Source organism: Schistocerca piceifrons, chromosome 2, assembly GCF_021461385.2.
Source record: "Schistocerca piceifrons isolate TAMUIC-IGC-003096 chromosome 2, iqSchPice1.1, whole genome shotgun sequence".
Lineage (NCBI taxonomy): Eukaryota > Metazoa > Arthropoda > Insecta > Orthoptera > Acrididae > Schistocerca > Schistocerca piceifrons.
Genome location: NC_060139.1, coordinates 424,998,692 through 425,025,396, shown reverse-complemented (window position 1 = coordinate 425,025,396; position 26,705 = coordinate 424,998,692). Strand labels below are relative to the sequence as shown.

At 43.2% G+C, this 26,705-nt stretch overlaps 1 protein-coding gene across 1 annotated transcript in view; it reads right to left on the bottom strand.

Annotated features, from left to right (window-relative positions):
* LOC124775442 (Down syndrome cell adhesion molecule-like protein Dscam2) overlaps positions 1 to 26,705 on the bottom strand; it is a 139,940-nt gene that overhangs the window by 30,788 nt on the left and 82,447 nt on the right. Inside the window, exons 6-10 of the mRNA XM_047250274.1 lie at positions 26,007 to 26,290; positions 12,004 to 12,136; positions 8,401 to 8,559; positions 7,970 to 8,254; positions 1,103 to 1,271 (exon numbers count right to left, since the gene is read on the bottom strand). Coding sequence (XP_047106230.1) covers positions 1,103 to 1,271; positions 7,970 to 8,254; positions 8,401 to 8,559; positions 12,004 to 12,136; positions 26,007 to 26,290 — 1,030 coding nt within the window. The remainder of the gene's footprint in view (positions 1 to 1,102; positions 1,272 to 7,969; positions 8,255 to 8,400; positions 8,560 to 12,003; positions 12,137 to 26,006; positions 26,291 to 26,705) is intronic.

Genomic DNA, 26,705 nt, shown 5'->3' with positions numbered 1-26,705 from the left:
TCCACTACTGACGTAAGGACTCACAAACACGGCATTGCCAATTTTTTATTAGAAAAGTGCAGTTTCTATACGCTGGGTGCAGCTGGTTTGTATCTACAACACAATTTTGTAAACGTCTCTATGACAACGTCTCTTCAAAGCTCTATAGACAGTTAGTGTTTTCGCCTACATCATTCGAAGTTGACAGCTGCAAAAGGGGTGCCAGGTATCAGGCATTTCCTTAAGTTGACTCGACTGTAGGATTGTCTTAGTAGCAAAGAATAACTACTGTACATTAAAACTTCATCTATGATGCGGCATTTTTCACGCAACTCATTGTTTATGGCGTCATATCGCTTGAATTATGAGACGTACAGTGATATATTTGTGCAGGTACATTCAGCGGCATTTAAGGATACTGTCTGTGAAACACGTTGCGAATAGAATTATTAACAAAGAAATAATAAATGTAAACGTCTGTTCTTCACGCATATCAGTGTTTATGACTTCATATCTCCTGATCTTTGTGTCATACAATGATATAATTTCGTTCTAAATTCGGTGATATATGTGACTACTGTCTGCAAATTGCGTTGTGAATAGAGTTAATAGCAAAGAAGAAATAAATTTAAACATCAAGCATAATGTGGTTGTTTTGCACACATTTCAGTGCTTATTACGTCATATCTCGTAAACTATGAAAGTTTGGTTGTTCTTACCCCCACAGCGATTGTTTCATGACAGTAGGCATAAGTGTACCAAGTTTGCTTGAATTCAGTACCGTGGTTTAAGAAGACATGTGGAAAACACATACGTGAAAAAAAACAAAATGAAAGTGTTAACCATTGAATGCCTAAACACAGCATCTTGCATTGATTATTTAATGATTAGCATAAGCTAAACTGATTAATTTTTATGTACATGCTCTTTTAAATGACACGGCGAATGTTAAAAACACCGACGTTTTGTATAAATGTGCTCAGAAGGTATCGTTTTATGAACTATCTCCTGATACTTTTACAAAAATTACGTTTATATCATATATTTCACCCGTTACTGAAACTATAGTTAACTGCTGTAGAATAAAATACTACCATTTTCTTTTATTTAATCTTTCACTCACTTGAAATTTTCAGCTCTTTGGATGTTTTGGAATGGAGACCTTGCTACTGGAGACTCCTTCCTCCAGAGAATACTTGGTAAGGGCGACCCGTCCGCTGCACAGTCCACCATGAGGCTGCTCCCTAGCACGACCTCTGTGTCGTTAGGCTCATGCCGCCATGTTGGAGGGACTGGCAGAAACCGAAAAAGTACAACTCATTATAAAGAAGTAACAACGTGTTTCATTTTACTACAAATGTATCGTAAGTCGTCTGGAAGAAAGTTTCAGAGAAGTGATGAAATTTATAGGATATAGATTCTCCTCTGTTGCATACACACTGTTTTTTTCTTTTTACCCAAACATATTTCAACCCCTCTGTGCCATCATCAGTGAGATTTTGTTTATTGATAATTATAAAAAGTAAATATATTTTAGGTTGTAACTGATCTAAGAGGCAAAAAGGCGGAACCCATACCCTATAATTTAACTGTAAACACGGAAAGAAAGACAAGAGCTGCAGATCTAAAAGATGAGTAATGGAATTTGTTTGATACTAGAAGTATGTCCTTATTTTGAGACCAGGAACAGGTTTCCTGCTACTGTCAATTCAACTACACTTTTTTATATTCCATAGATTTTTAGTACGGTGATATTTTAGTGTAAATTTTTAATCAGATTTTTAAAAATCTGAAATTGAATAAATGAGCGTATTTTGTGTGCCTAATTGTTGAAGATGTTACTAGCATTTTTCGCAGTTAGTCACTGTAGTACGTCAGTCTACGTAACAAAACTGTAATGAGGGAAAGAAAGGTAGCCTGTAAATGTAGACGAACGTTGCACATGGTGTATGGGAGAATTTAACAGAGTTGCTTAGTAGTAAGAATTCTGATTTCAGATGCGGGAGCCACATGGTTTAAATCATCTTCCGGTTTTCTTTGATATCCTTACAGTCATTTGAGGTAGACATAATAGAAAAGACTGCTCATGTTGGTCACTGTGAAGGACAAAAGATCCGTTTCTGCTGGAATACGTCTATCTGTAGAGGTATAAGCTCGAAACCCGCCTGTGTAGTTCAAATACACTTACAGTGTGCCGGGAGGTAGCTTTATGTTCTGAGCCAAAAAGTAAATGTTGCGACATGCAAGAAACCATAAATGACTGAGCACTGCCACAGATGAAAGAAATATTAGACTGTTCATTGCGACGTCTCGGAATATGGCGATCTGGGATAAAGAAGCAAACATACAATGTAGACTTTCACGGCCTGTACTGACTTCACTTACAACTTCCGGGCTGATAGGCCATGGTCGAAGCATAAAACTTTCCCTAACGTTTCATCTCAGACTGCGGGAGACATCCTCAGAGGTAAAGTGGCGAACTACAGCCAGAATTCGAGGGAGCGCCAAATATATAGGCAGTGTAGAGGGAACCACAGTCCATCACACGACATCGGCTATGAGGTTGTCTCTGGTAATGCCAACATTCACGACTGAAAGAAACAGATCATTGTTCTTATGGTGCAACGTTGACATCCAAATTATATCTAATTTAACTCTTACCTTGTTTCTGTTAAAATTATTACGATGGTTATAAATCTCAATAGCCTCCCTACACAGGAGCGCATGACAACGCTTGTTTCATGATCATCCTCTTGCAAAACATGTTTCACTACGGCCGATTTATCCTTATGTCTCAGGCAGCATTTCCTATTGTGTTCAACTAGATGGGTGTTAATGCTTCTTTTCGCGGTACAAATATAAATCATTTCATAATTACACCAGGTGTAACCAAATTATGCCGTATATATTTTGCTGATCTTAAACCTTCTTTTATCTGCTTGGTAGATCTGAAGATAGTTTCGACATCATACTTGCTCAACACTTTCCCAATGCAATTTGTAATCTTAGTCATGAACGGAAGGAAAGCTATCCCCTGGGGCGGCTGTTGTTCCTCGTTGATCCTGATTATCTTCCTAGGACGAAGTGTTCGATCTATCTCCTTGTTAGAATAACCATTCTTCTTGAATGTCTATCGCACATGTTCAATTCCATCTTTTAAATAAGACGGCTCAAAGATTATGTACACTTTGTCTGTCAAAGTTTTAATCACACCTTCTTTTTGTCTGGATTGGTGGCTTTTCTCCTCTGCACCATGTGTCCGTACCACACCCGTCATGGACTGTGCGGCTGGTCCCGGTGGAGGTTCGAGTCCTCCCTCGGGCATGGGTGTGTGTGTTTGTCCTTAGGATAATTTAGGTTAAGTAGTGTGTAAGCTTAGGGACTGATGACCTTAGCAGTTAAGTCCCATAAGATTTCACACATATCACAATACCATACCCGTTGTTCAAAGGTCTCCGTAAACAAATTGCCCACAGTCAGACTAAAAGAACTGACCGTATCCATCCCGTCAGTCTGCTGATAAATATCATTATTGTTTTGAAAATAGGTTCTGGTGAGGCAGTACCTGAATAACTCCTGTATCTGCTGGGAAAACATCCACTATGCATGAGATACTTTCACCGGAATCATGGTAAATAGAGACACGAAATCAAAACTAACAAGGGTATCAATTGGGGCATTTCTTTTAATTTGTCAATGAAATGATATGAATTTTTGGTATGACTGCCAGTTCCACCAACAAAAGCTTGCAGCAACGAAGCAGACTGCCTGTAAAAGACCAGCCAGATAGTACCGGCACGTTGATGATACCCTACGTGGTATGGACACACGGCGCAGAGAAGTTGAAAGCCTTCTTGATAGCCCCCAACAGTACCAATCTGAAAATCAAATTTTCTATGGAGACGAAGAGTAATGGCCTACTAAATTTTTTGGGTGTTTCTGTTATCAAGCAAGAGAACGGGAGGTTGGGCCGCAGCGTATATAGGAGGGCCTCGCCTGCTAACCATTACCATCATATATATTCTAACCACCAATCTGTACAAAAAGAGGTGTGATTAAAATCTTAGTAGACAGGGTGCACAAAATCTGTGAACCGACTTATTTAAAAGATGACGTTGAAGATATGCAGTCGACATTCAAGATGATTGGTTATTATAACAAGGAGACAGATCAAGCAGTTCTTCCTACGGAGATAATCAATAATCAGGATCAACGAGGAACAACGGCCGCCCAAAGGCGTTGGGGAAGTGTTGAGCAAGAATGATGTGGAAAATATCTTAAGGGCCACCAGGAAGATAAAATCGGCAAAAGATATACGACATCGTTTGGCTACATCGGGTGTATACAAATCCCTTGTAGTTGTGGACTTCTTCATGTAGGGAGCACGAAAAGAAGTGTTAACACCTGTCTAGTCGAAACAAGGCAAATGGTCGCTCGAGACGTACGGATAAGTCGGTCGTATCGGATCATGTTTAACAAACGGTGATCATGAAATAGAATTCCGTGAAATCAGTGTCATATCGAAAACATAGCATTAGCACGTGCGCCTGTGCAAATAGGCTACCGAGATTTATAAACACCGTAATAATTTTAACAGGAAAGAGGAAAGTTAAATTAGATAAAATTTGGATGCCAGTGTCGCACCTTAAGAATAACGATCGATTACTTTCAATCGAGAATGTTGGCATTACCAAAGATAATCTTGTGGGCAACTTCATGTGATGGACTGTGGTGCCCTCTTCACTGCCTATATATTGGGCGCTCCCGTAACTTCTGACTGCAGTTCGCCGCATTACCTCTGAAGATATTTCCCGCAGTCGGAGATGAAACGTGAGGGGAAAGTTTTATTCATCGACCACAGAATATCAACCTGGAAGTGAAGAAAGAAGCAATCATTAACAAATTAGTTGGATGGGAAGACTACGCGCTGAAATAATATTACTTGTAATGTTTTGAGTTCACAGAAAGATATGAGAGCCCATCTGAAGCACATGTAGAGAGTGTGTTCTGAATGATCGTTTCTGGAACCTAAAGTGTTTAAATGTACCTGCTTATGAGATGGGTAAGTAACTTACGTTCTCAGAAACATACACTCCTGGAAATTGAAATAAGAACACCGTGAATTCATTGTCCCAGGAAGGGGAAACTTCATTGACACATTCCTGAGGTCAGATACATCACATGATCACACTGACAGAACCACAGGCACATAGACACAGGCAACAGAGCATGCACAATGTCGACACTAGTACAGTGTATATCCACCTTTCGCAGCAATGCAGGCTGCTATTCTCCCATGGAGACGATCGTAGAGATGCTGGATGTAGTCCTGTGGAACGGCTTGCCATGCCATTTCCACCCGGCGCCTCAGTTGGACCAGCGTTCGTGCTGGACGTGCAGACCGCGTGAGACGACCCTTCATCCAGTCCCAAACATGCTCAATGGGGGACAGATCCGGAGATCTTGCTGGCCAGGGTAGTTGACTTACACCTTCTAGACCACGTTGGGTGGCACGGGATACATGCGGACGTGCATTGTCCTGTTGGAACAGCAAGTTCCCTTGCCGGTCTAGGAATGGTAGAACGATGGGTTCGATGACGGTTTGGATGTACCGTGCACTATTCAGTGTCCCTTCGACGATCACCAGTGGTGTACGGCCAGTGTAGGAGATCGCTCCCCACACCATGATGCCGGGTGTTGGCCCTGTGTGCCTCGGTCGTATGCAGTCCTGATTGTGGCGCTCACCTGCACGGCGCCAAACACGCATACGACCATCATTGGCACCAAGGCAGAAGCGACTCTCATCGCTGAAGACGACACGTCTCCATTCGTCCCTCCATTCACGCCTGTCGCGACACCACTGGAGGCGGGCTGCACGATGTTGGGGCGTGAGCGGAAGACGGCCTAACGGTGTGCGGGACCGTAGCCCAGCTTCATGGAGACGGTTGCGAATGGTCCTCGCCGATACCCCAGGAGCAACAGTGTCCCTAATTTGCTGGGAAGTGGCGGTGCGGTCCCCTACGGCACTGCGTAGGATCCTACGGTCTTGGCGTGCATCCGTGCGTCGCTGCGGTCCGGTCCCAGGTCGACGGGCACGTGCACCTTCCGCCGACCACTGGCGACAACATCGATGTACTGTGGAGACCTCACGCCCCACGTGTTGAGCAATTCGGCGGTACGTCCACCCGGCCTCCCGCATGCCCACTATACGCCCTCGCTCAAAGTCCGTCAACTGCACATACGGTTCACGTCCACGCTGTCGCGGCATGCTACCAGTGTTAAAGACTGCGATGGTGCTCCGTATGCCACGGCAAACTGGCTGACACTGACGGCAGCGGTGCACAAATGCTGCGCAGCTAGCGCCATTCGACGGCCAACACCGCGGTTCCTGGTGTGTCCGCTGTGCCGTGCTTGTGATCATTGCTTGTACAGCCCTCTCGCAGTGTCCGGAGCAAGTATGGTGGGTCTGACACACCGGTGTCAATGTGTTCTTTTTTCCATTTCCAGGAGTGTATTTACGTTGAGAAGTAGCAACCAAAAAAATGTTATGTCCGGAGTAGCATAGTGAATGTGGCACTGGGGGCAACGAAGAAGTTTCGTAATTGGGAAAACAACCATAACCACTTTTAAGGAAACACCGTCTGGATTACTATGATTATTATTTTGATACATAAAAATAATAAATCTAGTGATCTGTACAGTGTTTTCTTTCAATACACAGAGTGATTCAAAAGCTACTGTACACATTTCGTGGGTGTAATGTGTGCATCAAAATAAGACTAAAACGTTAAATAAACTTTTGTCTGAAATTGCTTTATTTCAGAGTTATGCAATAGAGGAGAGACCATAAGTGCAACACAATCAACACAAAATTAATTCTTCTCAGAAAGCAACGACACGAAGGAACCTGAAATTCAAGACAGTTATGTACTGTACATTTACTCTAGGATATGTTCAAAATAATAACCATGTAGACGAAGATAGAGACGTACTCCATGTCTGAATGTTGCAGGCTCTTTCATCTCCTTCTGCACAACGGATAACACCGAAGTCAAGTAAACAAAGGCATTTCTAGCTAAAATCAACCGAGAAGTGTAAAGGGGTGTACGAAGCAACATCAGTCGATCGATATTCAGGCGAACACGACACGCCAAATGCCTGTACTGACCCACGATGTAATGCCTGCCACAAATGACATTATGCATGATAACTCAGAAATAAAGCAGTTTCAGACAAACCATTATTTAACATTTTACTCTTATTCAGAGCCATACGTTACATTGACGAAGTTTGTAGAGTTACTTTTGAATTACCATCTAGAAAACATTTCAAAAGAGTGTAAATAAAAGTACTTAAGCTTAATTACTACAAATAGCGTAGTTCCATGTTACTGGTAAGGAGTGGTCATTACCCCATTGCTGAACTCATTTTAAATTCACAATGTGTAGTATACCACATTTTAAGCATGATGCAAGGAGGGCGTCATTGTATTTTAATTTAAAACTATTTTTAATGATTTGGTTGACGCTTTTACACTATAACTATAATTGTAAAATGTAAACTTGCACTGCCAGAAATGTCACAATTAATAAAATATTCCGGGCTATTGTGCATCCGTCGAATGGATGTCACATTAAAACCCAACGTTTCGTCCCCATATTTGCGGAGAACATTTTCAAGGGGGATCGTGGCTTCTTTGAGTGTCCGATTCACACCCTGACACACTATCGACAATGCAAGCCAGGGTGGAATCGGACTATCAAAGGAGCTACGATCCCCCTTGAAAATGACCTCCACAGATGAGAATGAAACGTTAGATTTTAATGTAGAAACCATTCGACGACGGCATAATAGTTGAGAATATGTTATTTATTCTGACTGTAACCACAGTTCGTAACCCAAGTATAAAAGTGACATGACTTGACGTACAAACTAATTTATGTGTTTAAAACATGAGCTAAGTACAGCAACATGCAGGTGACTGCCGTACCATTCACTACTACTGATACTGTGTAATTAGTGACGGCTGCCGCGTTCGATGCTTGGCAGGTATAGTTTCCAGAATGCTTCACTACGAGTCCGTTGAAGCTCAGAGTGCTTGAGTAATCATCTATAGTCTTTTCGGTGATGCTTTGTCCGTGAGGAATCGCTTTTCCGTCTTTTAGCCAGTGAATTGCCACAGGAAAATCTCCTTTACTGATTATACACGTCAGATGGATTCGCATTCCTCTTTGAAGATTTGGTTTCACCATTATCGGGTCTATCTCTGGAGCTTCTGCAACAGGAAATACATCAGGCTGGTAACTTTACTGAGTGTTGCACTGTGCTGCACCCTATCAGATATGTTGAACATTAGGATTCTATGTCATACCGAGACAAGTATTGTACTGAAATATATTTCACGTTTTACCACACGCTTACCCATAACTTGAACATTCAGTTTCCTCCTGGCGGTGTCCCCATCTGGATTTCTTGCTACGCAGACGTATCCTCCCTCATCATCCATTTTACGAACGTCGTTTATTAGAAGAGTTCCATTTGGAAACAGGGTTTGACGATGGGTATCGGTGAGGGGTCTTCCTGAAACAAACAATTCAAATGAGAAGATTTCTAGTGAAAATTTTTCTTCTGGGACATCAACAGAGCGTCAATAAACCATACAGCTTAGAAGACAAGAGCACACTCGTACGAAAATTCACAGAAAAAGTTAAAGAAGCAAACAGGTTCGAATTTTGGAGATATTATGGCACACTGAAAGTGACACTTATGCAGTTCAAATAGCAATAGAAAGCTATCCCGAATGCAAATCTATCTATGTTCTCGTATTCAGAATCATCGGATCATTGCAGTCAGTCACGTGGTGATAAGCGATGGAACGAATGAAAAAATTCGCAGGTTTCAAATAGCTCGACGTTACCGACGATAATGCAGTTATTAGTAAATGACTTATTATTCTATGTAGTATTAAGTTAAAGAAAATATTATGTAGCTGTGCTACGGCTGCGCCTTTTTTTTGTAGAACTTACATCCCCTTTACACCGTATTTTAGGAATAAATTCTGAAGCAGCAAGAAAGATGTTTTTGGAACGTAGACATAGGTACCATATCCCTGCGTAAAGTCCTACATCTTTTCTGTCCGACATGTTTAAGCAGCACCATCTATGAAGATTTAAGATCTAGAGATAATTTTATTTTTGTTGTTATCGATCTCTAATTCTATTTTTATTTGTGTTCTTGCAGACCTCTAATTAGATTCTGCAGAATTCTCTACATTACAGGTATTATTGTCTAGCTCGGAGGCAAAGATGTTCCAATTAGATATTTCTTGGTGAGATTACTTACAAAAGTCCTTGTACTTATTCTAAGAGAAGCTACACTTAGTTTCTAACTATAGCAGTCTATGTTGGCTGTTATTAATTTGGTGACACTTGAGAACAGCATAATGAGCTTTACCCGCATTAAATTCTTGGATATAATCAATTACAGTATTTTCTGAATATGCCAAAATCCTAGATGGTAGACATTTCCATCTCTAAATGCAATTCTTCCATTTGCTGCTAAATAGACGAATTTTGTACGAGGTGGGCGTAGAAAATTCGTGAACTATATTGGATCCCAGTATCTTGGCATCATTCTGAAAGATTTATACGTCACATTTCTCTGCCAGGGTCGAGGGGTTGCAAATTATCAAATCTTGTGTATGTGGAAACTTCACGATAGAAGCATATTCCGCAAACCAATACTTCTCAATTACGATGCAATTCCATTTTTCGTGTACGAAAATCAACGTCTAGGCCTTAGTTCACAAATGATACTAATTCTCTCGATTTAATTCTCAGGTCCACCAAATGCCACCAGAGACCTCTCAGCACGTGTTGGCTTTTTAACTGTATGAGAATGTGATACGAAATGTGGTTGACACGTACTGCACAAGTATTTTTTCTCGGAAACGATGCATCTGGTCGAATATTTTTCGACTGAAAAACGTTTGAAGGTAAATCGATAAATAATGAACCTTAAATTGGCTGGAGGTTTCTGGAAAAGTAACTCAATTTCACAACTGTGCGTAGGAACATAGAGGAAAATTAGTAGAGTTGAAAACAACTGTTAAAACTAAACAGTTTTTTGTTTTGAAACTTCCTAGCAGATTAAAACTGTGTGCCGGGCCGAGACTCGGACTCGGGACCTTTGCCTTTCGCGGACAAGTCCTCTACCAACTTTTTTTATCTCATTTTTTGTTCGTGATTGTTCGTTCTGTTCGCTCGGGGTGGACGTCCCATGGCGCTTGTTCAAGTTGATCGTCGTTCCATTAACTCAGTTTTTTATTACAGAAGGCGGCTAACCCTCTTACCGAACATGCTGAGTTAGCGTTCCAGCATTACACACTACTTAAACTAACTTATGCTAAGAACAACACACACACCCATGCGTGAGGGAGGACTCGAACCACCGGCGGGAGCGGCACCAGCTGAGCTACCCAAGAACGACTCACCACCCATCCTCACAGCTTTACTTCCGACAGTTTTAATCTGTCAGGAAGTTTCATATCAGCGTACACTCCACTGCAGAGTGAAAATCTCATTCTAGAGTTTTTTGTTTTCCTTCCGTGAGGATCCACAGCCTCTAAGTGTTTAACAAAACAATGCATTGTCCGTTGTAGGCTGTATTGTGCTTTATTAAAGTCGTGCAATCAGCTAATTTCGGCAGTGAGCCATTATGAAGCACATTTGCTATGTCATGCATTACATTTCGTTAACATATGTACTATATACATCAAAGACTTTTTTTCTTTTTTACTGAGCAAGGAGACGAACAGCTAAGGCAACTGCTTGTGCATGGCTGTGTGTAAACTGGCAAATGTTCAGAGGATGGAGGTTGCCTTTTGATGTCACGGAGTATTAGTCACAAAATGAAACTGGAGGCACTGCGAGACAGAGGAAAATGCCAGTCCGCTACTAAAAGCACGACATCGACAATGCGTACATCCAGCAACCCAGGTAAGAAATACAAACATTGCAAAGTGTAGCTTTCGATATTTCTTGAATTTTTAAAACAAACTGTTGTGAATGATTCTGATGATTCTATAGTTTTAATGACTATTTTACCCATGAACATCGGCAGAAACTTTTTCGGGGGGCGGTGGGAAGGTTCAGAAATTGCCATATTTCATATAAATGTGGTGGTCATTTTTGAGACGTATAATGCTGCAAGAACGAAATTTTATATATTATGACACAAACATTTGTTATGTCCCAGACAAGAGCCTCCTCCTGCTCCTCCTTGCGGACGCCCAGATTTTAAACATCATGACAAAATTATAAATGTTGTGAAACAGTGATAAACAGAATTAACTGTTGCACTGCACAATATTGTTCAAATTGATTTATGCTATCTGGCTCCAAAATTCATTTTAAAAGACTATATTTTGGCTTTGCAAAGGAAGTTTGATAGCATTACGTATTGACAAGTCATCACAATCATTTCCTCAGTATTGCACTAGCTGTTCAGTTTTTCCATAGTACGTTATTTTTAAAATTTGTAGTTATTTTGTTTACGTAACAATAAGTTAGTGTAGATGTGTGTGTGTGGGGGGGAGGGGGGTGAATGCATTTCTGTAGCTATGCTGTCATTTATTATTTAAATGCAGTGCTCATAGTTTTTATAAATCATCAACCACACCTTTGTCAATCCTGATTGTATTACACGATTTTATTGAATTATTTCATTTCAAGAATACACACTTGAAGGTACGGTACTTGTACTACGCGTCCTTTAAAGTCTTTGTTGTGACGGCAGTAGGTGTCCGATTAGCCTACAGCCAACATTCCTTAACAAGACAGGTGTATAGAGTGAAATCCGTTGTCCGTATTACATTTTCTTCTTACAGTGCTATGTGCGCAAAATAGCTAAGATTTTCTAATTTTATGTGGTTTGTGGCTTTACTAATTTGGCCAGATACATAGAGGAGAATAATTACATTCTAGGATTTGAACATATACAGAAAGAATATGTGACGCAACTCACCATCTTTCTCCCAGTAAATGCTGCTGATTGGGTACCCCGTGACGTAGCAGTTGAAGGTGACAGTCGTTCCGGCAACTACTCTCCTGTCCTGCATCGGTTTGATGTACGGTGGGCCAAGCACGTACAGGTACGCCTGTTGTATAAAAAACACTGCATTTTGTGAAAAACGTTCCGTGTACGAAAGGAAAAAAAGTCATCACAGTAAGAAAATATGCAGTAGCGAAATACACTGATGAGCCAAAACATTATGACCACCAGCTTACTAGCTTATTTGTCCATCTTTGGAAAGAAATACATCACTGATTCTGCCTATCAGGCATTCGAAAGTTTGTTGACAGGTTTGTGGAGGTGTGTGGCATTAAGTGTCTAAGCACAGCCCACGTAATTCGCTTAATCAACGGGCCGCTGATTTGCGGAGATGGCACCCGATAGCGACCCATATGAGTTCCATAGGATTTACATCAGGCGAATTTGGTCGCCGAGACATCAATATGAGTTCACTATAATGCTCCTCAAATCACTGCAGCACAATTTTGGCTCGGAGACACGGACAGTTATACCGCTGAAAGATGACATCGCTGTCGGAGAAGACATCAAGCATGAAGGGGTGCATGTGGTTCGCAGCTGTCAGCGTGTCTTCGATTACTACCGCAGGTCACACACAAGCACAGGAGAATGTCTCCCATAGCAGAATACTGCTCCGTGGCGCGTGGCACGTTTTGAGGCACCACTCACCTCGATGACGGTGTTTGTGGAGACGACTATTGAGCTACTTCAGCAAAAATGTGATTCACCAGAAGAGACGACATGTTTCCACTGATCGACGGTCGAATCCCGATGGCCCCGTGCCCGCTGCAATCGTAATTGACGATGTCGTTGGGTCAACACGTGAAAACGTCGGACTCGTCTGCTGCGAAGATCTATGTTGAACAATGTACGATGAACGGTGTGCTCCGAAACACTTGTGCGTGCACCAGCATTGTGCTTTTTCGGCAGAGATCCTACTTTACAGAGCAGAAAAGCCTCCGAACCCCAAGTTCTGTGAAGGGTTGTGGACATCCAAGCATTTGGCGCCTAGTGGCAGTTTTACTGTCCTTCTACCTCTTTTCATTGATGCTCACGACAGTATGACGTGACCATTAGAGAAGTTTCGCCGATTTCGATACACTCGCTCACAGGCTCTGCGTAGTAATAATGTGCTCTTTGTCAAAGTCGCTTATCTCAATAGATTTCCCCATTTTCAGTCCATATCTTCGCTAGGGTGATCCCCCGTCCGTGTCTGCTACGCTTACATACTTCTGTTACCGCATCGCGTGCCTGAAACGTCACCAGGCGGCATCGAATGTCGCGGTGGGTACCGTTCATAATGTTCTGACTGGTCAGTGTACAGCTGCTAAACATGCGTGAAGTTTTCACAGCTGCACTACGTTAGCACTCGAATAAAAGACATGTCACAGTTTATAATTTTCAATGTTTAATGTTCTTACCTTCTAGGAAACTTCTCTTATACCGTCATAAAATATACGAGCGGCAATTACTTCATACCATGATTGTTGCGATTCTCTCTACAAAATTTGAAAGTTTGTGTATGTTAGTATAATTATATAAATGCTCCATCGAAGGGAGAGGAACAGCATATTCAAAGCATAAACCAGGAAAACAACTAATTCACCAAGAGTTTTTGTTTGTTCAGGGCATAGAGGGATATGTCTTCAGAGTTATTTAGCAGTGTTTGTGACCTTGCAACGACTTTCCATTTTATTTGATTTTATTTGACCCTAAATAATAACTGTCTCACTATCATACAATGCTGTGCTCCAAACGTACATTCTCAGGAATAGCTTCCACAAATTAAGGCCTACGTTTGATGCTAGTAGAGTTCTCTTGGCCAGAAATATCCTTTTTGCCAATGCCAGTCTGCTTTTTATGTCCTCATTGTTCCGTCCATCACAGGTTATTTTGCTGCCTAGGAGGCAGAATTCCCTGGCTTCATCTGCTTTGTGATCCCCAATTCTACTGTTAAATTTCTCGCTGTTCTCATTTCTGGTACTTCTCACTACTTTGTCCATTCTTCGATCTACTCTTAATCCATATTTTGTACTCATTAGACTGTTCATTCCCTTCAACAGATCCTGTAATTCTTCTTCACTTTTGCCGAGGACAGAAATGTTATCAGCGAATCTTATCATTGGTATCTTTTCATTCTGAAGTTTAATCCCACTCTTGAACCTCTCTTTTATTTCCATCATTGTTTCTTCGATGTATAGATAGAATAGTAGGGGCGAAAGACTGCATTCCTGTTTTAAGCCTGTAAGGTGGCAGAATAAACGGTCAGATTCGCACCATACATGAGACCTTTACAAATCGCAATGAGAAGGTAAAGATGACACCCAACGTAAATCGACAGTTGTGAGAACATTTGACTATCAATATGTAATGCAAAAAGGGATGACAGTCAATTGACAGTAATTAACACACCATTCCTATAGAATGCATGTCTTTGAGCAGAAGGTAGCACAGAGAACGCGAGTCGAGTCGCTTTTATTTTTGAAAAGCCAGCTCCACAACGGCATAGTGAAGCCGTGCTGTGGGAGTTACGCTGGCAACCACTTAAAGGGGTGGCAGAAAGGAGGACAGCGACCCCGGGCCAGGTGATTCAAGCTGGAGGGCCGCCTGTTGCGAGGGCATCGGTACAAGAGCAGAGAAGAAGCTTTAGAAAACTGCGTTTCGAAATTCCAATGGGATACGAACAAAAGCAAGGACACATTTTCGTCCAGTGAGTGCGACACATGGAAAGGTCAATATACTTTAGGCATCTAGAACGGGCACAAAACGTCCGATTGGCGGAAACTCACTAGGAAGGAGAACACTGCTGAAGTTTCGACGCAGTTTGATAGAAAGGACGTTGCAATTGGTAGAAGGTGTTTCTACAAAATGAGAGGAACGCTCCGATTGGTCGGAAAAAGCCGTGATGTGAAAAAGGAACCCAAGTGGAGGGAGGCAGTTCTGCCATAAGAGGACAAGAGAGAAATTTTGGGAGACTCTTCTCTGACCTGGCATCAAGTGCAGAAAGGAGCGCTTAACGCTCCATACGACACAGAGAAGAAATTGGTGTGGACACTGTTCACAGCGGCTGCACTCCAGCTAAAATTAGCTGTAGCAAGGTTTAGCTCCAACTGTGGAGAAACGAACCAACCAAATTACTTAACTGTTCTAGCGAGAACTGAGAGGGCACTATAATATGCACGCTGCTCCAACAATGCGTGTGTATATCGCCACATAATAAGACTGGGGCTGAGTACATGTTTTCTCGCCTAACAAGAAACATAAGGAAAGTTTCTGCTGGAAAGTTCAGCAAAGGCCAGATTAGTTTTGTAGGAATTTCAGTGAGAGAGAGCGGCCTAGCAGACAGCATCACGTCGCAGCTTAAGGTAAATACCGAGCGCAGAGGCCTAAACTTTGTTGGTTTAACAGCTTGCGTCCACTGTAAAATCGAGCAGCCTTGGATAATCTTGCACTCAAATTTGTCACTTGACTAACCATCCACCGTAGAGTTGATTGTCATCCCAAATAGTACCGAACTTGGAACCAGAATCGGACGATTTTCGTAGTACTGACCAACATCATAACGTATGTGTAGGAGCAATTTTGTACAGAAACGTCCAATTAAACTTTCATATTATTGTGATTAGGATTAATGTAAAGAAACTTCCAATTAAACTTTCATAATATTGTGCTTAAGATTAACGTTATTTCAGAGAGTTAATATTTAACATTGTTGTGTATAAACTTATTTCACTTTTTGATGTTGGCAAGATGCGTTATGCATTGCGCTATTTTTATCTTGAAAACTGTGTGAAAAGCTGTAATGTGGTGAGAAATATTGCGTCATTAAACTTGTCATTTCACCTCACACAGTTGTTCTCAATTCAAGAATAATCTACCAAAAAACAAACCCCCGCAACCATACAAGCTCCTTTCTTAATCTTCCAGTCTTATTGTTCCCTCTTGGTTCTTGTACATGCTGTATATTACCCGCCTTTCCTTATAGCTTACCCCTGTTTTTCTCAGGATTTCGAATATCTTGCGCCATGTGGCACTGTCAAACACTTTTTCCAGGTATCCAAATCCCATAAACGTGTCTTGATTTTTCTTCAGTCTTGGTTCCAATATCAACATCAATGTCAGAACTGCCACTCTGGAGCCTTTACCTTTCTTAAAGCCAAACTGACCGTCCTCTAACACATCCTCATTTTTCTCTTCCATTCTTCGGTAAATTAATCTTGTCAGTAACTTCGATACATAAGTGAAATGCCCTGCTAAACCCGCAGGACAGGACAGGTAGTTGGAATTGTGGAAAGGGGCCAAATGAGCGGCTGTCAGTTACACTCGAACACATATAACTTTATTTATTTGACCAAACGTTACAGTACAAATTCTTGAAGCTATCGACTGAATACGCCACACTATCTTATGCCTTGAAGCACAACCACTTTAATTAAAAAAAAAAAAAAAGCTGAAAGCCATTAACTCAAAATTCAGACGCCAAAAGAATATTTAGAAGACAGAAGGCCTCATGTTAAGTAAATTCTATAATTTGGCTAAAGGCCCCAAAATCTAACACTTGAAAAGCAACAACCTTAATTTAATGACGGCTGAAGGCCGATGATTTTAGACTCAAGGTAAAATTAAATAAAAAACACAAGGCAGAAGGTCTTATCTTCAATTAGGTTTGAAGGCCCCAAACAGTCTGCAGTCTGATGCTCGAAAGACAAAGATCCTTAATTTAAAAACGGCTGAAAGCCCCATGACTTAAAACTCAAGGTAAAATAAATTTAAACAACAAGCCTTATCTTAAAGTAGCCTGAAGGCCCCAAACAATCTAGCACTTGACAAGCAAGGAATTTTAATTTAAAATGGCTGAAGGCCCATAACTTAAAACATAACTAAAATAATTTTTAGTAGGCAGAAGGCCCAAGGCTTTATCTTTAAACAATATTTTAATCAGGCTGAAGACCCAAACAATCTAACACCTGACAAGCAAGAAACTTCTAATTTTAAAATGGCTGAAAGCCCATAACTTAAAAGACCACTAAAAACAATTCAACTTTAATTCAAAACCATCGGCTATGAGCCATACAAATACACAAAGCAGAAAATAAGAAAAGGCAGTGCATCTAACGGCGCTCAGAAGTTTCGAGGGTCGGCCAGCGCTTGAAATACCAATGTTCACTTACGTGAGACAGGCAGCCGGCTCAACAAGGTAATTTGCGCTCCACTCAACCAGCACACAACCGAGAGTTCAATGCAAACCTAAAAGGCATGGACGCCCACAACCAAGCAGACATTAAGCTGTCGAACTACTCTCTGTGCTGGACAGTGACAACACGGTGAGGAAAGAACACTGCCTAAATTTACGTCAATGGCCAGGACGGGTAACCGGAACGTTAACGGCCACAAGGCAGAAAATTCTGCTGCTGAACTTCAATTTGCAAATAATCGAATTGTTAGACTCCACCAGACGGTGGCTAAAGCTTCGCCAACTCTAACACACACGTTGTTGCTTGCGGGGATGTCCGAAACAGCCAACAACGAGAACCAAACGGCACTATGGGAACAGTCTTGACTTGCTGGCAAATTAAATCCAAACTCAACTTTCGTGTCCAGGGTCAGTGAGCCACGGACCTCGTAGCAATGGGAACATCCCCACACACTCCGATATCGCGTAGAGACCGCCAGCGGCCCCAGCCAGACTGTGCCCTGTTGAGATTTCCTCGCTGCTCCACGCCAACAGACCGACTCCTCAGAGCAAGTACTCCGACAACATTTAAAATAACTTTTCAGTCAAAATCACACAAACTACACACAGTTTCACGAACACTTGTATGAAGAACCAGACAATGCTAACGGCAGTGACTGTACAATACAGAGACGGATCACGAGTCAGCACACACAGCCAACCCATAAGCGATCGCCAGCCAAATACACGTCATCTGGCAGAACGACTGACCGACAACCAACCAGAGTTGTCGCGACTCCAATCATGTGTGTCGGCAACTGTCGGGTGAGTCATGGCGGTCCGGACCTCACTGCTGGTGCGCCCCGACTGAACTTGTGCCGCGTGCCAACTCAAACACTGCCAGGTCCTAACTAACTGCTGACACGTTGCAACTCACTGGTCGACACACGACGACCGGGAAGTAATAGCAATCTAGCAAAGATAATATGGCAGGGCTTATATCGATAAGCGCTGCTGCTGCCACTCATGGGCAGGCAAAGCAGCAACTCAGAGACACATGTAATGGAAACTAACATAACGAGGTGGCAATACAGCAAAAACAGGATGTTAAATAAGAGATGGCACAAACACGAGCCACGCACAGCTGAATGAGCTGTTAAGCTGACTGTGCGACAATGCTCGCAGTTCTCGGCTCTTGCAATCTTCAGAATTGTTTGGATGATGTTTTCCCAAAAGTCTGATTGTATGGACTCTGAGAAATTCGGAACAGAAGAGAAACGAAGCATCTGAGATGTATTGCTGTAGAAGAACGTTGAAAATTAGTTGGAGAGGAGGCGAATGTATGGAAAACACTGACAAGAAGGGGCATGATGATAGGATATGTAGTGTATGAAGATATCAGGGAATAACTTTCATGGTACCAGAGGGAGCTATAGAGGAACACAGAGATTAGAATACAACCAATAAATAATTGTGGCCGTAGGTTGCAAGTGCTGTTCTGAGATTAATAGGTTGGCACAGGAGAGAAACTGGTTTCAAAAATCACAACCATCACGTGGCCCAGAGATTGTGCTTGGAGCCGCTCTGTACGAACAAAAGGTAGCCATCCCCAGCAGCAAATGGCTTCCCGTTTGTAGTGAACAGCAGCTACGACTTCAACTCATCACTTAGTCTCGGTGAATTTGTTTGGTCGTAAGTTTGCTACGACAAACCAAACCGGTAGCTGCCAACAGAAACGAAAGAAATTGAGATTTAGGAGGTTACTGTTTTTCTCTTATATCCGAGTTACTTGGTGCTTTCGATTAATATTGTGACTAAGCAGTTCGAACCCCCCTCTCCTCCCCCCCCCCCCCCCCCAATGAACTATGGACCTTGCCGTTGGTGGGGAGGCTTGCATGCCTCAGCGATACAGATAGCCATACCGTAGGTGCAATCACAATGGAGGGGTATCTGTTGAGAGGCAAGACAAACGTGTGGTTCCTGAAGAGGGACAGCAGACTTTTCAGTAGTTGCAGAGGCGACAGTCTGGATGATTGACTGATCTGGCCTTGCAACACTAACCAAAATGGCCTTGCTGTGCTGGTACTGCGAACGGCTGAAAGCAAGGGGAAACTACAGCCGTAATTTCTCCCGAGTGCATGCAGCTTTACTGTATGGTTAAATGATGATGGCGTCCTCTTGGGTAAAATATTCCGGAGGTAAAATAGTCCCCCATTCGGATACCCGGGTGGGGACTACTCAGGAGTAAATCGTTATCAGGAGAAAGGAAACTGGCGTTCTACGGGTCAGAGCGTGGAATATCAGATCCCTTAATTGGGCAGGTAGGTTAGAAAATTTAAAAAGGGAAATGGATAGGTTAAAGTTAGATGTAATGGGAATTAGTGAAGTTCAGTGGCAGAAGGAACAAGACTTCTGCTCACGTGAATACGGGGTTATAAATACAAAATCAAATAGGGGTAATGCAGGAGTCGGTTTAATAACGGATAAAAAAAGATAGGAGTGCGGGTAAGCTACTACAAACAGCATGGTGAACGTATTATTGTGGCCAAGATAGACACGAAGTCCACGCCTACCACAGTACTACAAGTTTATATGCCAACTAATTCCGCAGATGACGAAGAGATTGGTGAAATGTATGATGACATGAAAGAAATTATTCAGATACTAAAAGGAGACGAAAATTTAATAGTCATGGGGGACTGGAATTCGATAGTAGGAAAAGGAAGAGAATGAAACGTAGTAGGCGAATATGGAATGGGGTTAGAAATGAAAGAGGAAGCTGCCTGGTAGAATTTTACACAGAGCATAACTTAATCATAGCTAACCCTTGGTTCAAGAATCATGAAAGAACGTTGTATACATGGAAGAAGCCTGGAGATACTGTAAGGTTTCAGATAGATTACATAATGGTAAGACAGAGATTTAGGAACCAGGTTTTAAATTGTAATACATTTCCAGGGGCAGATGTGGACTCTGACCACACTCTATTGGTTATGAACTGTAGATTAAAACTGAAGAAACTGCAAAAAGGTGGGAATTTGAGGAGATGGGACTTGGATAAACTGACAGAACCAGAGGTTTTAGAGAGTTTCAGGGAGAGCATTAGGGAACGATTGACAAGAGTGGGGAAAGAAATACAGTAGATGAAGAACGGGTAGCTTTGAGAGATGAAGTAGTGAAGGCAGCAGATGATCAAGTAGGTAAAAAGACAAGGGCTAATAGAAATCCTTGGGTAACAGAAGAGATATTGAATTTAATTTATGAAAGGAGGAAATGGCTACGTAGGGATGGCTAGAGGACAAATGTAAGGATGTAGAGGCTTATCTCACTAGGGGTAAGATAGATACTGCCTACAGGAAAACTAAAGACACATTTGGAGAAAAGAGAACCTCTTGCATGAATATCAAGAGCTCAGAGGGAAACCCAGTTCTAACAAAAGAAGGGAATGCAGAAAGGTGGAAGGAGTATATAGAGGGTCTAGACAAGGGCGATGTCCTGGAGGACAATATTATGGAAATGGAAAAGGATGTAGATGAGGATGAAATGGAAGACATGATACTGCGTGAAGAGTTTGATAGAGTACTGAAAGACCTAAGTCGAAACAAGGCTCCGGGAGTAGACAACATTCCATTAGAACTATTGATAGCCTTGGGAGAGCCAGCCCTGACAAAATTCTACCATCTGGTGAGCAAGATGTATGAGACAGGCGAAATACTCTCAGTCTTCAAGAAGAATATAATAATTCCAGTCCCGAAGAAAGCAGGTGTTGACAGATTTGAAAATTACCGAACTATCAGTTTAATAATCCTCGGCTGCAAAATACTAACATGAATTCTTTACAAATGAATGGAATAACTGGTAGAACCGACCTCGGGGAAGATCAGTTTGGATTCCGTAGAAATGTTGGAACACGTGAGGCAATACTGACCCTATGACTTATCTTAGAAAATAGATTAAAGAAAGGCGAACCTACGTTTCTAGTATTTGTAGACGTAGAGAAAACTTTTGACAGTGTGAACTGGAATACTCCCTTTCAAATTCTGAAGGTGGCAGGGTAAAATACAGGGAGCGAAAGGCTATTTACAATCTGTACAGAAACCAGATGGCAGTTATAAGAGTTGAGGGGCATGAAAGGGAAGCAGTGGTTGGGAAGGGAGTGAGACAGGGTTGTAGCCTATCCCCAACGTTATTCAATCTGTATATTGAGCAAGCAGTAAAGGATACGTAAGAAAAATTTGGAGTAGGAATTAATATCCATGGAGAAGAAATAAAAACTTTGAGGTTCGCAGATGACATTGTAATTCTGTCAGAGACAGCGAAGGACCTGGAAGAGCAGCTGAAGGGAATCGACAGCGTCTTGAAAGGAGGATATAAGATGAACATCAACAAAAGCAAAACGAGGATAATGGAATTTAGTCGAATTAAATCGGGTGATGCTGAGGGAATTAGATTAGGAAATGAGACACCTAAAGTAGTAAAGGAGTTTTGCTATTTGGGGAGCAAAATAACTGATGATGGTCGAAATAGAAAGGCTATAAAATGTAGACTGGCAATGGAAAGGAAAGTTTTTCTGAAGGAGAGAAATTTGTTAACATCGAGTATAGATTTAAGTGTCAGGAAGTCGTTTCTGAAAGTATTTGAATGGAGTGTAGCCATGTATGGAAGTGAAACGTGGACGATAAATAGTTTGGACAAGAAGAGAATAGAAGCTTTCGTAATGTGGTGCTACAGAAGAATGCTGAAGATTAGATGGGTAGATCACATAACCAATGAGGAGGTATTGAACAGAATTGGAGAGAAGAGAAATTTGTGGCTCAACTTGACTAGAAGAAAGGATCGGTTGGTAGGACATATTACGAGGCACCAAGGGATTACCAATTTAGTGTTGGAGGGCAGCGTGGAGGGTGAAAATCGTACAGGGAGACCAAGAGATGAATACACTAAACAGATTCAGAAGGATGTAGGATGCAGTAGGTGCTGGGAAATGAAGAAGGTTGCACAGGATAGAGTAGAACGGAGAGCTGCATCAAATCAGTCTCAGGACTGAAGACCACGACATCAACAACAAGCAGTTCGATCAAATATTAGAAAAATGTTCATTACAATGTTGTTCGCAACTGGCAAGAACAACTTGCAGTTTTTGACGACACGTCGCCATGTGTGCCATGATAGCGCGGACTGTATTTGCACGACACTCGGACCTCTTCCACAAAATGCCGTGCATCGCTGCTGCGACTAGTCCTGTTGTCACCTTAACCCTGTCACCCAGACATGCAGCAAGAGTGCCACAAACTTGCTGTTTCAAAAATCCCCACACGAAGAAGGCCTATGAGGCCACTTCCGGAGAGTCTGCAGTTTGTGGTCTAGTGGCTAGCGTTGCTGCCTCTGGATCATGGGGTCCCAGGTTGGCTTCCCGGCCGGGCAGGGGATTTTCTCTGCCTGGGGACTGGGTGTTTGTGTTGTCCTCATAATTTCATCCTCATGGTCATCATTCGTGGCAGTGGATAGATTGGACTGTGTAAAAAATTGGACTGTGTAAAAACTGGAACTTTGTACTGGCGCTGATGACAGTGCACTTGAGAGCCCTACAAACCAAACATCATCATCAACCATCAACTTCTGGCGAGCGTCGTGGCCACAGCATTTATCCACCTCTCCTTCTTGCTTTGCGGCAAATTGATCGACCTCGTTGGAAATAGTATGCAGAGCTGATACAGGAAATTTCCGAAGATGACGCTTGTCTGTTGATACAGTCACCTTGCACAAGGCAAGATTTCATGTCGGTGGAATCATAAAAGGCACAATTTCAGCGTGTGCGATCTTCTCAGTTAAAGGTTTGAATATGTGGGACTGCCTTCTGAAAGTTGGGTATCACTGGACCATTCTTGTTTTATGAACATAAAGTCGCCAGGATGACGCCGCTGTTCCTCAGTTCCCATCGGAAGCTAGTTTTCAACAGGACGGTATCTCTTCCAATGTGCCGACTTTGTGTTCTTTTTTCTCTACAAAACATTTTTCCAGACCATTGGACTGGGAGAAGCATATCAATGTTACGACTACCGCGCTCACCGGACGTGATCCTAATGGACTTCTGAGTTCAGTGGAAGAAATGCTGTGTGGTTGATAGATTTGTTTCGCCGCTGCTTCAAATATTGGAGAGTGTTTCCTATGGGTTTAAGATTGGATGATTAGCAGATCGGTCTATGTGTGATCGGATTCCTGAGTGTTGTGCCGCCCTGTAAACACAACTATTCGCATCTTGGGTGACGTGTCCACAGAACACTCATCACGAATATCTAGAAACAAGGACAACTGTTCGTCATTGAGAATATTGCGACAAGAAAAACTGAATCACAAAACCACATTTGGCCTGCGGGTTTAACACCTCATTGGTCGGTCGGTCGACTCCATGCCTTGCGTCATTTGAAAAGAGACAAATCCCTAATCATCAGACCACAAGCTTCGAGTCAGCTATTCCTGTGTTATTTGGGGCACTGAAGATTTGCTGCTTTATTTGTTGCTGCGGATAATGACTTTTTGCGACGTGCCCGACTCCAAATGTCCATTGCGTGTAGTTCCCTCCGCAATGTTCGCTCGAAAACCGTTTGCGATGCACCTGCATGTACTGACAGCAGGAGCTACGTCGAGTTTGAAACAGACTGTCACTGACAAGGCGTGACAATCGTATCCGGTCCCTGCCGGTTGTGGTCTTCTTGCGGTCACTGTTCTTACGCAGTGGTATATGGCTGTGAGTGCGGCACACTATTCCATGTTGGACAGTCCGCGTTGATGCAATAAAAAGAAAATGGTGATAAGTAAGGGTAGGACTCGCGCACCCAAGGTTCCGTACAAACTTAGTTATGTATGTAGGTGGTTCATCCAGCCCGGAAATCGAGAATTTTGACGATTCTTGCCTGTTACTGGTATTGATACTGGTGAGCCGTACGCGGCTAGTGTTCATTCAGTTTATTGTTTGTCATCTTCTGTTATCGTCCTGCCGCCTTTTATTCCATTTAGTGGCGTCAATAACTTCCTGCATTACCTGACCATGAGTGGGAGCAGCAGCGCTTATCGATAAGTGCTCTATCGTACTATCTCTTGAGCGCCCGATAGTATTTCCGGGTCGTCGTGTGTCAGAAAGTGAGTCGGGCACGGAGCAACAGTCGGGACGCAGCAGTCGGGGACGGAGCACCAGTCAGGTGCGGACAGCCAGTGCTCGCCGTCCGCTGGCGATACATATGAACTGTTCGAGCGGGACGACCGTTGGTTGGTCGTTCGGTCGGTCGTCTCGTCGGACGACGTGTATTTGGTCTTTTGACCGTTTGTGGGCCTCGTCAGTTAGTCACCTTGCCGGACGTATGTTGGTTCCTCCCTTGTGCAGAGATGTCGTGCTCAATGGGCAAGAGTTACCTCTGCATGGTTGGGTCCGACCCAGTGTGCCCGGGTCGCCGTGTCTCCGAATTCTGAACGGACATCGAGTTGCGTCGGGTTGGAGCTGCACTCAGCTTCGGACAGCCGTTGCCGACACACGTAACGTCAGTGGGAACGACCTGGGTCGGTCGTTCGGTCGGTCGTCTCATCGGACGACGTGTATTTGGTCGCCGACAGCTTGTGGAAATTCTCTGTGTGTCGAACTGGTTCGTCCTTATTGTTCGTCTGTGATTGCTTTTACGATTTTGCAGGTGTGTTTACGTGGAACCGTGTGTAGCTTCTGTGATTTCCACTGAGCAGATCAATGCCGTCTGCGTACTGGAGTAGTCAGTCGGTCGGTTGAAATAGAAGAGCGAGTGTGTCGGGTGGAAGGGAATTCATTAGGTTGTTGGTTGGTTCTTCAGCCGTCCGTAGGTCGTGCTGCAACCTGATTGTGTAGTGTTACGCTTGACTGTCTGTCTTACCTAAACTGTGATTAGAGTTTCCTCCCCAGGCCGAACCGTGGAACAAAATGTTCAAATGTGTGTGAAATCTTATGGTACTTAACTGCTAAGGTCACACTGCTTAACCTAAATTATCCTACGGACAAACACACACACCCATGCCCGAGGGAGGACTCGAACCCCCGCCGGGACCAGCCGCACAGTCCATGACTGCAGCGCCTAAGACCGCTCGGCTAATCCCGCGCGGCTAAAAGTAATTGATCTTGGCTCCTTTCCACAACCTGATCCACTCTGTCCTGCGATAACCAGATTTTAACTGGCAATATATCAAAATATGTGGCGTAAATTGCCGTATCTTTCTATTTCATTGACGTAGAAGCTTAAATTTTGCACACCGTCAAGGGATCGTAGATCTTAATATTTGACATAAATTCAATTTGATACGTCTGTCTGTTCCTGAGAAAAGAGGTCTTAGCAGACGGACGGCCAGACAGTCGGATAACATGACAAAAACTTTTTCTCTTGTGATATAATTTCAAATTAACAATTTTCAGAGTTTTTCGGGTTACTTGTACTGTGAAACCTTGCTTCTTGCCAAATTTCATGATTCTAGCTCATAGGGAGGTACTCTGTAGTTTTGAATGAGTGAGTTTGCGACTGTCACAATATAAACGACCATATCTCCTTATGTTATACTATCATGTCTCCAATGCGGTGGTTTTGTACAACAGACTGGGACATACTTCACTGCTGTGACTTACGTCAGCTATGAAGACTGACATGAGCACCTGATACTAGATCTACATCACCTGTAGCGCAGGGCGACCAGTCGTCTGCTCGTCTCAGGCGGTCTCCTGATCTTCGCATAATCACTATCGTAAGTTGCGTACCTGGTGCGTGACGGAGCCGACGGCGTTGGTGGCGGAGCAGGCGTAGCGGCCGCCGTGCTCTGGCGCCAGGGCGGACACGTTGAGGTAGCTGAGGACGCCGTCGGCGGTGACGCGGTTGCTGACGGCGACGCGCTCCCCGCCCGGCGACGACTCGAGCGGCGCGCCGTCCAGCGCCCAGGAGACGGCGGGCGCCGGGGAGCCCGACGCCTCGCACTGCGCCGACCACGCAGAGCCGGGCGCCAGCGTCGCGTTCGGGAACGTGCGGAGCAGCACCGGCGCCGCGTCTGTAGCAAGTAGCCGCGTTATCGTCTTATTTCACTGGCACAACGGCATTCACTGTGCGCACTTGGTTCAAATGGCTCTGAGCACTATGGGACTTAACATCTGAGGTCATCAGTCCCCTAGAACTTAGAACTACTTAAACCTAACTAACCTAAGGACATCACACATATCCATGCCCGGGGCAGGATTCGAACCTGCGGCCGTAGCGGTCGCGCGGTTCCAGATTGTAGCGCCTAGAACCGCTCGGCCACACCGGCCGGCACTGTGCGCACTGTTTACTCACGAGCATAAAGGTTACGTTTTAGATTAATTTATTTTGAATGTTTCAGTTGAGCAGAGGTTGAAAATAACGCTTCAGTTGTGAATTACTTCATTTTCACACGACCGGTTTCGGACTTATAAAACCATCTTCAGGTG